Source organism: Phoca vitulina, unplaced genomic scaffold (genome assembly GCF_004348235.1).
Source record: "Phoca vitulina isolate PV1807 unplaced genomic scaffold, GSC_HSeal_1.0 scaffold82, whole genome shotgun sequence".
Taxonomy (NCBI): domain Eukaryota; kingdom Metazoa; phylum Chordata; class Mammalia; order Carnivora; family Phocidae; genus Phoca; species Phoca vitulina.
Window position 1 is genome coordinate 4,419,288 of NW_022589785.1, and position 11,067 is coordinate 4,430,354.

The 11,067-nt window shown below is 58.4% G+C and overlaps 1 protein-coding gene across 2 annotated transcripts; it reads right to left on the reverse strand.

The window, feature by feature from the left end:
• Positions 1-4,020: 4,020 nt before the first annotated feature.
• Positions 4,021-7,922, reverse strand: OSM (oncostatin M). 2 transcript variants are annotated; one of them, XM_032395172.1, is made up of 4 exons: positions 7,854-7,922; positions 6,132-6,265; positions 4,998-5,582; positions 4,021-4,376 (listed from the first exon to the last, which is right to left on the reverse strand). In XM_032395172.1, the coding sequence occupies exons 1-3, from the start codon at positions 7,885-7,887 to the stop codon at positions 5,034-5,036; spliced, it is 717 nt and encodes a 238-aa protein (XP_032251063.1). In that variant the 5' UTR covers positions 7,888-7,922; the 3' UTR covers positions 4,021-4,376; positions 4,998-5,033. The 2 variants fall into 2 exon arrangements, with proteins under 2 accessions (XP_032251063.1, XP_032251062.1); XM_032395171.1 differs by lacking the exon at positions 4,021-4,376 and having other exon boundaries at positions 4,537-5,582.
• Positions 7,923-11,067: the final 3,145 nt, after the last annotated feature.

Here is an 11,067-nt window from a genome sequence, read left to right on the forward strand (position 1 = left end):
CACCCGCCTCAGAACCCTGGAGTTACCCGGCCCATCTGGTTGGCCCTCCTCCACAGGCTCCAGGGCCCCACCTGCCCAACCCACCTCCCTGGGAGACCTTCGCCCCTCCCCGCGCCAGGGAGCAGAGCCCAGCCCTTGGGGCGGCCCCAGGAAGCAGGGAGTGGGGCTGGCCAAGCGGAAGGCCTCCCCAACGCTGACTCTGACGGTGGACTATGAGCATTGCCTCAGCATGGAAAAGGGGTTCTTTGTGCACTCTGGGTCCCAGGCCTGGTGTGGAGGGGAGGAGCGCAGGGGGACAGGGACAAAGAGAGAGAAGCTGTGAAGAAAACCAATAAGGAAGAGAAAAGGAGAGAGAGAAAATAAAGAGAACGTTGCTTGTGCACCTGCTCAGCGACAGCTTATGATAACACTGAAATAGCGCTCTGTGTGTGTGTGTGTGTGTGTGTGTGTGTGTGTGTGTGTGTGTCTGTTTTCTCCTGGGAAATCTCACAGCCAGGGAGGTGAGCCAAGTTAGCCCATTGTACAGAGGGGAAAGCTGAGGCTCGGCTTTGGAGGTCACACAGGTTTAAGGGCAGGGTGGCTGGGGTTTGAACTCATTTTGCTTGACTCTCAAGTATTTTTCTCATCCCTCGAGAAAGGGGGAAAAGAATCACATTGATAGTGGTGGACAGTGAAGGTCATGGAGGCCAAAGACCCGACTCTGCTGTTTGCAAACCCTGAGTTTGTTTGGCGGGTAGATAGTGAGTGCTGGGCACCCCAACCCTGCCTTTTTCCAGCAGTTTCCCTGCCCTCTGGGCCCCCTGTCCTGGGGAACTTTCCATCCTTGTGTGTTAAATGCAGTTGACTGAGGGGCTGACTGTCACCTTGAAAAACTGGAAAAAGAAAAAGAAAACCTGGCTTTGGGTTGATGCTTGCAACAAGGCCAGGACCCTTTTATCTTCCTGAGCCTGTGCCAGCTCAGCTGGGGCACGGGGCCGCTTTGTCCCTTCACAGAACCACCGGGGAGGAAGCATCCGCTACCTGCCCGCTCACAGGGTACCATCACTCCAGGGAAAACGCTGCCTCTGGGTCACAAAAGCAATATTTGAGCCCCGCCCCACTGCCTGTCACAGCAGATGGTTGTGGGAACCCCAGTCTCACCGGGGTGATCAGAGAAAGCTTATTCTGATTCTAGATGCTGACTCCATAAATGATGCCCTGCAGGCAGGCACCTAAGCCCCTCTGGATGGGCGGATCGAAGAGGAGGCATTTGAACTAAGGCTCAGGGTGGGAGGGTAGCAGGCTGGGGGTGGGAAAACGCAGGCTTCGGGGAGGTCAGGAGGCCCGGCTGGGGTGGGGGGCCAGCAGAGCATGGATCGAACACAGACATGAGCTAGCAAAGCTGGCTGGGCACGAGAGCACGGGCCTGGCGTGTTACATATGATGAGGGGTTTACAACTGGTGCCACCGCAGGGGGCAGGAGGGAGTCCCTGAAGGCTTGTGAGCAGAAGATACGGCAGCAGTGAGGTTTTTGGCCGCGTCCAGGGAGCCAGGACCGAGCTGTCTGTCGGGGGAGAGGGAGGCGTGTGCCTGAGGCAAGATGTGGGAGAAACCACGGGACATTGTGATCAATGGGGAAAGGAGAGGCTGAGAAAGAAGGTGAGGACTGGGGTTCTGGAACTTCTGTGGGGGCAAATAGGAAGCAGGAATCAGGTGTGGGGTGGGGGTGACCTTGGCCTTGAGGTATCCACAGGGCTCCCAGCTCCCAGTTCCTAGCAATTGGGTCTGTAGGCTTGAGAGAGCGCCGGGCTGGAGCTGGTAGTTCAGGGTCACCTGCAGCCATGGTTCTCAGGGCACAGCGTGGAGGTGACAAGTCCTCAGAGGTGGAACCCCTGAGACTCCCTCTCCAGATTCTGGAGCTCCCTGATCTGCTTCCTACGTGGGTAGGTGGGTGGTGGGTGCTGCTCCAGCTCAAAGCCAGACACCTCTCCTGGGGCTTATCCACAGAGTAGGGGGCTGGCAAGGGGCCCAGGCAGGGGTGGGGGGGCAGCCACCCTGGGCTTCCCAGTTCTTCCTCCACAGACCAAACTCTGCTCACTCTGTGGGCAACCGCACGCCCTGCCGCAGCCCCAGCTCCCCTTCCACTCTGAGAACCTGAGCAGGCCTGGCTTTCAGTGTCTGCTACCTCCCACCCACAGCTTCCCAGCAGCTCAGCCTCAGGAAAGCCCCCCACCCCGATGCTGCTCAGCTCTTTGACTCCCCCCAGGGCCCCACCTGCCCTGCTCCTCGATGAACGCCTGCTGGGTGCTGGGATGGAGCAGAGGGAAGCAGGTGACATCTCCATCTTGGCAGGTTCCAGGCCAGCGAGGCGAGGCAGATGGTAAAACATCACAGTGGGGGAGGGCCTGCCAATAAGACAGTTTTCAGATAACCAAGTTGCTGGACCCAGACCGTGGGTGATAGGGAAGAATAGCCGAGGATGCACTGATCAAAATGACAGGGAACAGTGTTGCAGAGAGAGGGAACAGCAGAGGCAGAGGCCTCATGGTAGGAGGGAGCCCTGGGCATATCGGGAGGCAAAAGGTGGCCTGTGTGGCCGGAGCCTTGAGAGCAAGGGAGAGCCCAGTGGGGGACAGTGGGAAGCTCTTACTAGGTACTTGGTAAGTCACCTGGAACACATTGGGCACTGCCCGGGAAGACTGCTGGTTGCGAGTCAGGGCCTGGAGTTCTGCACTGGAGTTCCATCTGTGATCTTGAGTAAGACACTTTCCTTGTCTGGGCCTTTTTGATAAATCAGCGATGCCCCCCACTCACTATATGCTGATCCTTGAATGCTTGGAGCCTTTGCCCTAGCCGTTCCCACCACCTGCAGGCCCCGCCCCTTCTCCTGTGCATCATTCCGGTTTTGGAGATGCCTCTTCCAGATGCCACCCTGACCACCCCTGCTGCTTGTGTCTCTCGCTGTTACATCACCCTGCGTCAGTTTTTGCCGAGCTCATGCTGCAATGTCCTGTTGGTTCTTCTGCGTGTCTGTTGCCTGTCTGCCCACTAGCCTGGGAGCTCTGTGCCCTCAGGGACTCAATGACATTGTTGGCCAAGTTACAGAGGCTGAAGGGTAACAGAAGATGCTCCTGCCCTGGCATCTGAAGGACCTGAATTCAACATGCCCGCCATCCCTGTAAATTTGTTCTGAGGACGTGGGCAGGTCACTCAGTCTCCCTAAGACTCAGTCTTCTCATCTGCAAAGTGGATCATATCTATTACAGAGAGTCCCACATGGGGCTCTCCTCCACCCCTGATGTTAAGTCCTGTTCCCATCTCGGCCCCCAGTCCCAGGAGGTTGGGGTGGCCAGGGATGGATCCAGGTCAAGTTCATCCACTTCTGTTAGCTCTTCCTTTGTAGCTGCTGCCTTAGCCTTCATCGACATATATACAACGTCATGTTGTGTACAACTTTAGGGTTTGCATTTAATCCTCAAGGGTTCACCTTCTTTCACATCTGTTTATACTATATCCCTATTTACTAAGTGGGGAGGGGGCTCCTTTATATAGTGCTTCACTGTTAATACCCATTCTGTTTCGGGGATGTTCTTGTCACGCATTAAGAAATTTCAAAATTAAAGAAAAGGTGGAGCTTCTGAGCATCAGGAGGGAGCCCGGTTTTCTGGTGGCCAGGTGGAATTCCTACCCCCTAGGGCCCCCCAGGAAGCAGGTTCAAGGACAGAGCAGGTCACAGGCCACATCTGAGGCAGGGTCTGTTAGTATCTTGTCTATTTCATGGAACCCACATCAGCATACGGACTCCCAGGCACACACCCACAGGTGACCACAGCTCCAGCCTTCCTCCCTCCCTTATTGCTCCTAAACCCCGACACCCCTAGCCCCTAGCATCTCAAGGAGTCACGTTCAGATGAGATAAATGCCCTGTCTGTGTTTGAGACACCCCACCAAGTCGGAGCTTCCATCTCTTCAAGAGGCCAGACTCCCCAAATCCTTTCCCACAAGGTAACAGAGAGACACAGGGGCTTTAGAAACCAGGCAAGTTTTAAATATATGTTGGCACAATATTAACATTAAATACACATCATAAATAAGCCTTATAAATAGGAAACAGATAAAAACTGATAAAAATCGATAAATTAGTCATATCCCTCCAAAGAATTGGCCCAGCCGCTTCTGCCCGCCCCCCCAACCATTGTTTCAGCGTGAGGATATTTCATGATGCACCACCAGGGGGAGCAGCCAGCAGCCGGGACCCAAGACTGAGCGCTTCCAGGCAATAGGTCTATAGAGAACTCAAGTCTTCTGGCCATGTCCATTTGCACTGCATTCCGATAGCCACTCTATGTCACCGAATCCCAGCGACTGGCAAGCAGAGAGGGCTTTACACCAATCCCCTTGAATCACAAAGAGAAAACTGAGGTCCAGAGAGGTAAAGTGGCCTGTCTGAAGCCACACAGTGAGTTAGGGGTTGAACTGGGACCTGAGCCCTGTTCTTAGCGTGTCCCCCGCCCCCCCACCCAGATCAGTGCTCCTTCTAGGACACTCTGCCCCTGTCACAGCTGCCTAAAGTGAGGTCACCCAGATGTCCAGGTGTCTGGCCTGAGACTGGCAATGAGGCATAGGAGGCCTGCTCAGGCCCTGACCTCCCCCTCGGAACCAAGCCACCATGGAAAGGAGGAAGTCTGGGGGCAACAGCCCGGCAAGTCATGAGAGGGAAGGGCCGGCAGGCCTCTGGGGAGCAGAGCAGGGGGGGCAGTCAGTCTGGCCATGAGTCAACCTGTGTCATCAGACCCCTGAATCAATGGAAAGTTGGCCCCGCGTGGCCTGACCCGGCCACCCCACTGAGACTGGGGAACTCAGGGCTGGGGGCTCAATGGCCTGACCCTACTGTCCCAGCCCGGAGGAGGTAGAGCGGCCTGCCTGGCTCCCACCCCTTAAAGTGCACTTCTGAGAGGTGGGGAACAGAGGGGAGCGGGGTTTGGAGGCCCCAGGGGAGATGCCATCCTACACAGTACCTGTGGATCCTTTATCTGCCAGGGCTGCCCCTAAGGCTACCGGGGCAGCTGCCCCCTGGGCAGGAGTCTCTTGTTCTTCCTGGAGAGTTGCATCCTGCTGGTCCCCTTCCGCAGGCCCTGGTGGGGGCTGTGTCTCCGGCTCCGACTTGGGCTCTCCCCCCACTCTCGGAAGACCTGCCCCACGGAGTGCATGAAGCGGTGATAGCCATGCAGGAACCTGCAGCCCTCTAGCCGGCGCTGAAAGGTGTCTGAGGTGGGGGTGGGCGACGGAGACGTCCCCGGGCCTGTTGGAGTGGCCTCCGTTGTCTCCGAGGAGCCTGGAAGCAGCTGGGCCATGCAGTGGATGTTGTTCTTGAACCCGCGAATGTTCTGCTTCGCCCTATTGAGCGTCTCCAAGTCCTGGGCTCTGGGGATGTCCCGCCGCAAGGCAGTCAGTCTGTGCAGAACGCGGCCCAGCGTGGTGTCGAGGGTCCGCAGGAATTCCCACCTGCCGAGCCCCTGCAGGGCATCCTTGCTGGGGAAGGCCCCGGAGCGCTCCCGACAGTGCTCCTTCAGTCCATCCTTGTCCAGACCTTGGCTTTGGATCTGGAGGGAAAGGAGAATCAGGGGGTTAGCGCTAGAGCCCCCACCGTGCACGCGTGCACACGCACACACACACACAGACAAGTCTGCTCTGGTCTGCCTTGAAATGCTGGACCTCATGCACCCCATCCAATCCTCCCGTTGTACAGATCAAGAAACTGAGGCCAGAGAGGGGTGAGGACTCCCCAGTGTCAGGGGACAGAAGGATGCTGGGGGGCTGGTTGGGGTGACTGCCCAGGTGGTGATTGTGGTGCGGGGAGTGTAACCGTGGGCTTCAGGAGGGCAGGTCTCTGTTTTGGTGACTGCTGTGTCTCTACACTACACCTGAGGGTTGGGACAAGCTGGGAAAGCTCTGTCATCTCCTTAGTGTTTCAGAGTTAGGCCTGGAGAGTTCACTGTGGCCCTGGAATAACACAGGGACTTGGTTTCCCCACCGGCCCCATATGGAGTGGGAGTTGCGTGAATGGGAGTTGGGCCTCATCCTCTCTGGGCTCACTCCTGCCCTAACCTAGTTCTCTGAGCCTCAGATGCCACCAGGGGCCAGGCACTCACATAGGGGTCCAGGAGCAGGCTGGTGCGCTGCATGATGTCCGCCTGCTTCTGGAGCTGCCCAAGCAGCTCTTGGTACTTGTCCAAACAGCTGCCCATGGCCGGCGTGCTCAGGAACAGGAGTCCGAGGACCAGACCTGGGGCAGAGAAGGGGGGGGTGTCACCTGACTTGGGGAGGTCAGGGAGGCCACCCCCAAGGGCCTCAGAGGGCATAGCCCATCGTCTCAGGCTTCGTGCTGTCGAGGGTGGGGCTGGGCACTGTGCATGCACTGCAGCACCTGCTGGGGCCACCACCACCTCCCCAGTGAGTCACTGCCCAGCATCCAGAATAGTGGCTGGGCTTCACCAAGCAGGCCCTTGAGAGGAGTTCCTGTGCCTGCCAATCTTGCCAACCTCAGGATCTGACACAGGGCAGCCCAGGTGGGGCTGCTCTCTGCAAGACCTCTGGGCCAAGACCCTGGGCTCCCGTCACAGCCCCTGGCATTCTGTGCAGGTGGGCTCAGCCTGGGAGCAGCCTGGTGCCCGGAGCTATGCCTGCCCAAGCCAGAGCGGCTGCCTTTCCCGCAGAAGGTTCTGTCTGCAAAGGATGTGTGGGATCATCTAGACCATAGCGCCATTCTACTGACAGGAAAATCAAGGCACTGGGGGAGAAGGGCTTGCCCAGGTCACACAAGGCCAGCACTGTCCTCGACCTCGTGCACCTTCCTCTTCTCTCCATTAGTGGCCACTTCTATCATGCCCACCAGGGATGCTATGAGCCAGGCTGTTTGGGGTGGGGGGGGCATAGTCACTGCTTGGCAGCCTCCCCACACCCACCCCCCGGGCACCGGCAGCCATGTGGTCGGAAGGGGCCTGTGGCGCAATGGCCCGGAAGGCAGTGACTCCATGTTCCCTTCCTAAGAACCGTCCAGCCCCTTGGGGAAGACGCTGCTGGGGACGGCTGAGGGGCTGGCCACCCAGGCACTGAGACCACAGGGCACTCCTCGCTACCTCCCCAGGTATCTGCAGCCGGGTTGGGCGCGGTGGGGGTGGGGTTCCATGTGAGCGCTGTGTGTACGTGGGACTAGGGTGTCTTCATGGGTGTGTCCAGGTCTGAGTGAGGCAGAGGAACAAACTGGCCGCACACAAGCGTTGTGCCCAGCCCACCCTGGGGGCCCAGGCTGCATGTGGGGGTTCCCGGGTTGGTGAGATTGAGGGCTCTGAATGACATCACGTGGCTCTGTGTGCATGTCACCCTGTGGGTGTGGCTATGCGTGCTGTGTGATTGTGTGGGCTCCAGGGTCCCCGGGCCTGGCGGACTGTGTCTCTCCATCCCAGACCCTGTGAATCAGGGCAAGAAGGAGGCCTCACCGCCCCTCCAGACATCACACTGCTTTCCTGCTCAGCTTCTGCAGCTTCCTCCTCTGCCCAGCACGGCACCCACCTCCCTCCTGCTTCCCTGGCTTCTCCCTCAATCTATCCCCTTTCCTTATTCTCTTGCTCCCGCAGTCGCCTCTATATCACCTCCCCTTAGAAGCCTTCCAGGGATACTCCTTCTCTACCCTGTGAAGATGCTGTGTTCTCAGTGGACCACTTTCTTTGCTGACCTCCCGGCTCTCTCCCCTTCTCAGCATCCTTCTGGTGCCTGGCCTTCCCAGCTCCTGAAGGACAGAAGGTGCCCCTGCTCCCCGCTGGTGCCCGTGGGCACAGCAAGCGGGTGCTGGTGGAGAGGAAGGAAGTACTTACTGGGCAGCGTCCTCCGCATAAGCTGTGCCCGCATGCTGGGTGCCCAAGCTCCGGCCGGCGCCTGCTGGGGGTGACACCTCCTGGCTGGGAGCCCTGCGGGCTGGCAGCCACTTTATGCCCGCCAGGGCGATTGGCCAACACCTCGTGAGGTGGGTGGGGAGGGGGGGGAAGGGCAGGCCTTCTGGGAACATGACCCCAAAAACCAAAGTTTCCACGGGCGGCCAATGGGCGCTGGGTGCGGTGGCAAACTGCTCCTCCTCCTGTTTTCTTCGAATTCGTTCTTCGAGGTCAGCCCCACGCCCAAGGATGATGCAAACCGCAGCCTCAGCCTTCCTGGGGTGAGCAGGGAGCAAGGGGGTCCACGCCATCTGCAGGGAGCCGTGCCCAGGATAGAGGGGAGAGTGTGCCAACTGGGTACTTGGAGGGCCCGCAGGCCAGGCTTGGCCCAGGAGCCATCGACCTCACAAGCCACTGTGGTTTGGGGCTGAGGGGAGCGAGACATCTTCCTTCTTGAGTGCCCTTCCCGCCCTCCTACTGGGGCTGTTGGGACATCTGTGAGCGGAAACCACCGGGCTCTGGGCACAGAGCCAGACCCAGGCTGGCAGCCCCGAGATTGTGGTTCTGGCCCCAGGACCTGCATCCCCCACCGGGGCTCCCAGCCATCTCCTTTCTCCCATCATGCCCCCCGCCCCCCAGCAACCAGCCTTCCTTATCCCAGGCCCATAGCCTGCAGCCAGGCCCTTTCTTTACAGACAGGGTCCTCTGGGGGGGGAACAAGAGACACAGGAAATTAGGGTTTAAGCCTGCTGACATGCTGTGTGACCAGAGGAAAGTCACTTAATGTCTCTGGGCCTCAGCGGCCCCACCTGTAAAATGAGGACTCGAAAAGCATTTCCTGGGCCAGGCTCGTAGTGCTGCCGCTGTCATGGACATAAAAGGCAAAAGTCCTCTGAAGGAAAAAAGAAAGACGAAAGTCCAATTCCAAGTACTAGCTGTTGAGGGGTAGTGTGGGGGGCAGAGGAGATGGGGAAGCTGTGAGCTCAGAGGGGAAGCCAGGGTGGGGGAGTCGCCGTGGTGACGGTTGGGGACCAGGTTTCACTTTCTCTGAAAGATAGTGATTGTGGTTGGTCCTCTGCTCCTCGCAGACCTCTGGACGTCAGAGTGAAGGAGCTCTGGAGACCACGCCTCTCTAGTCAACCTGTTACTCTGCTTCGGGTAAAGTGAGGCCTGGGCTAGGGCAGACAGGGAGGCAGAGAGGCCGCCCCGGCATATCTACCAGGCCTGGAAGAGGGTCCTTGGCCAGGGTAGGAGAGCCTCAGGAGCCCGGGGAACCAGGGTGAGACCCCTGGAAGCTTCCAGCCGGGGAAAGCATTGGGCCTGTGGAGCCTAGACAGGAGAGCTGAGGGAGGGTCAGACACCCTCCTGTCCATCCCTGTCCCCGGCACCCATCCTGACCACCAGGGCTGTTCCCACCTGCTCTCTCCTCTGCAGACACGTTCACCATTACTCATTTATTTGTTCAATGAACTTTTATTTGGCCCTACTCTGAGCCAGCCACTCCCAAGTGCTGAGGATCCCGTAGCGGGCAAAGCCAGACCCCCCCCACCCATGCCCAGGAGGCTGTTCCTCGCCTCCCACCCACTCCTGGCACCCCAGCATGGCGCTCACCACACCCACCTTTGCCACCCCCGAGGGCCAGTTCTGGATTCTCCTCCTGAGAACGTCGCTTCTGCTCAATTCCTCATCTCTGTGCCCACCCCCGCAAGACCATTTCCTGGGGCCCATGCCAAGCTGGGATCCTTCTTCATTTCACAGCCCTGATCTCATCGTGCAACAGCGCTGAAAGGGAGAGCTCCCGGGCAGGGATGCTTGGCTCCCTTTCATGAGGCAACTGAGAAGCTTAGGGCCGGGCTCTGGGCTGGAGAACTATGACTGGCAGGAGAACTTCTTGCCCCTCTCAGCTACTGCGGACCACCCTCCACACTTGGGGGGAAGCTACGCGCCTTTGCTTTCCCCTGCATCGCCCTGGGTGGGAACAGTTAAGACGAGGGGGCGTCCAAACCCGGTCTGTCGAGTCTGAAAGACCACGTTCGGAGGGGCGGTGTGCAGGCCCCAGGGCCAAGGGCCACCAGCGGCAAAGAGGACTTATATATTCATCTACTCGGGCTGCCGTAACAACACAGCACAGACAGGAGGACTGAAACGACAGAAATGTATGTTCCCACCATCCTGGAGCTAGAAGTCTGAGACCAAAGGGTCAGCAGGGCCGATATCATCCTGCAGCCTCTCTCCTTGGCTCGTAGATGGCTGCCTTCACGCTGTCTCCTCACATGGTTGTCCCCCTGTCTGTGTGTCTGTCCTAATCTCCTCTTCTTAGAAGGACACCAGTCATATTGGATTAGGCCTCATTGTACCTCACCTCTTTGAGGGGGACCCTATCTCCAAATGCAGCCACATTCTGAGGTACTGTGGGGGTAGGTCTTCAACACAAGAATTTAAGGGATAAAATTCCGCCCATAACGGCTTGCGAGAGGAGGGCATGCTTGGAGGGCAGCAGGGAGTGAGGACCATGGGGGAGTGTCCAGAGCTCGGTGGGAGGGGACAGTGATGTGCCCGAGGACAGGGAGTGGCCCCAAGGTGAGGAGACCCGTCTGGCCAACCGAGCAAAGCATGAGGGGAAGATGCGTCAGCGTTTCTGGTGAGGTCAGCGCCCAGTGACGTCCCTCTCGCCAGCAGGAAGGGCTTGCAACACGGCCCAGCCAGTATAAATAGGCTCCCTGACCACAGGCCCGGGCTGTCCCCTCTTCCCGGGGCCACATCAGCTGGGTCCGCGTGATTCGGAGGGGGAAAGAGGACTGGCTTGGTTCCTCAGAACTGCTGTTTCCCTGTCTTTCTGGCCCACCCTCCGCCTGTGGGGCTCTACTGCTTTAAATGCAAGAACAGGACCTGGGGTGGCCTGGGAGTGGGTCAGAATTGGAGGAAGGAGGCCACTCATCTGGGAAGAGAGACAGTGACCCTTGACCTGCTAAGGTGGGAGGTAGACACCAACCCAGTTACCAGTCTCAATCTGCTTATGAGCCTAGTGTTCTTGGCCCATCGCATCCCCTTTCTCAGCCTCAGTTTCCCCTGTGGACTGCAGTGGCACAATTTAACAATCAAGAGACAAAAACCCAAATTTAAAATGGGCAAAGGAGGGGGCAGCTGGGTGGCTCAG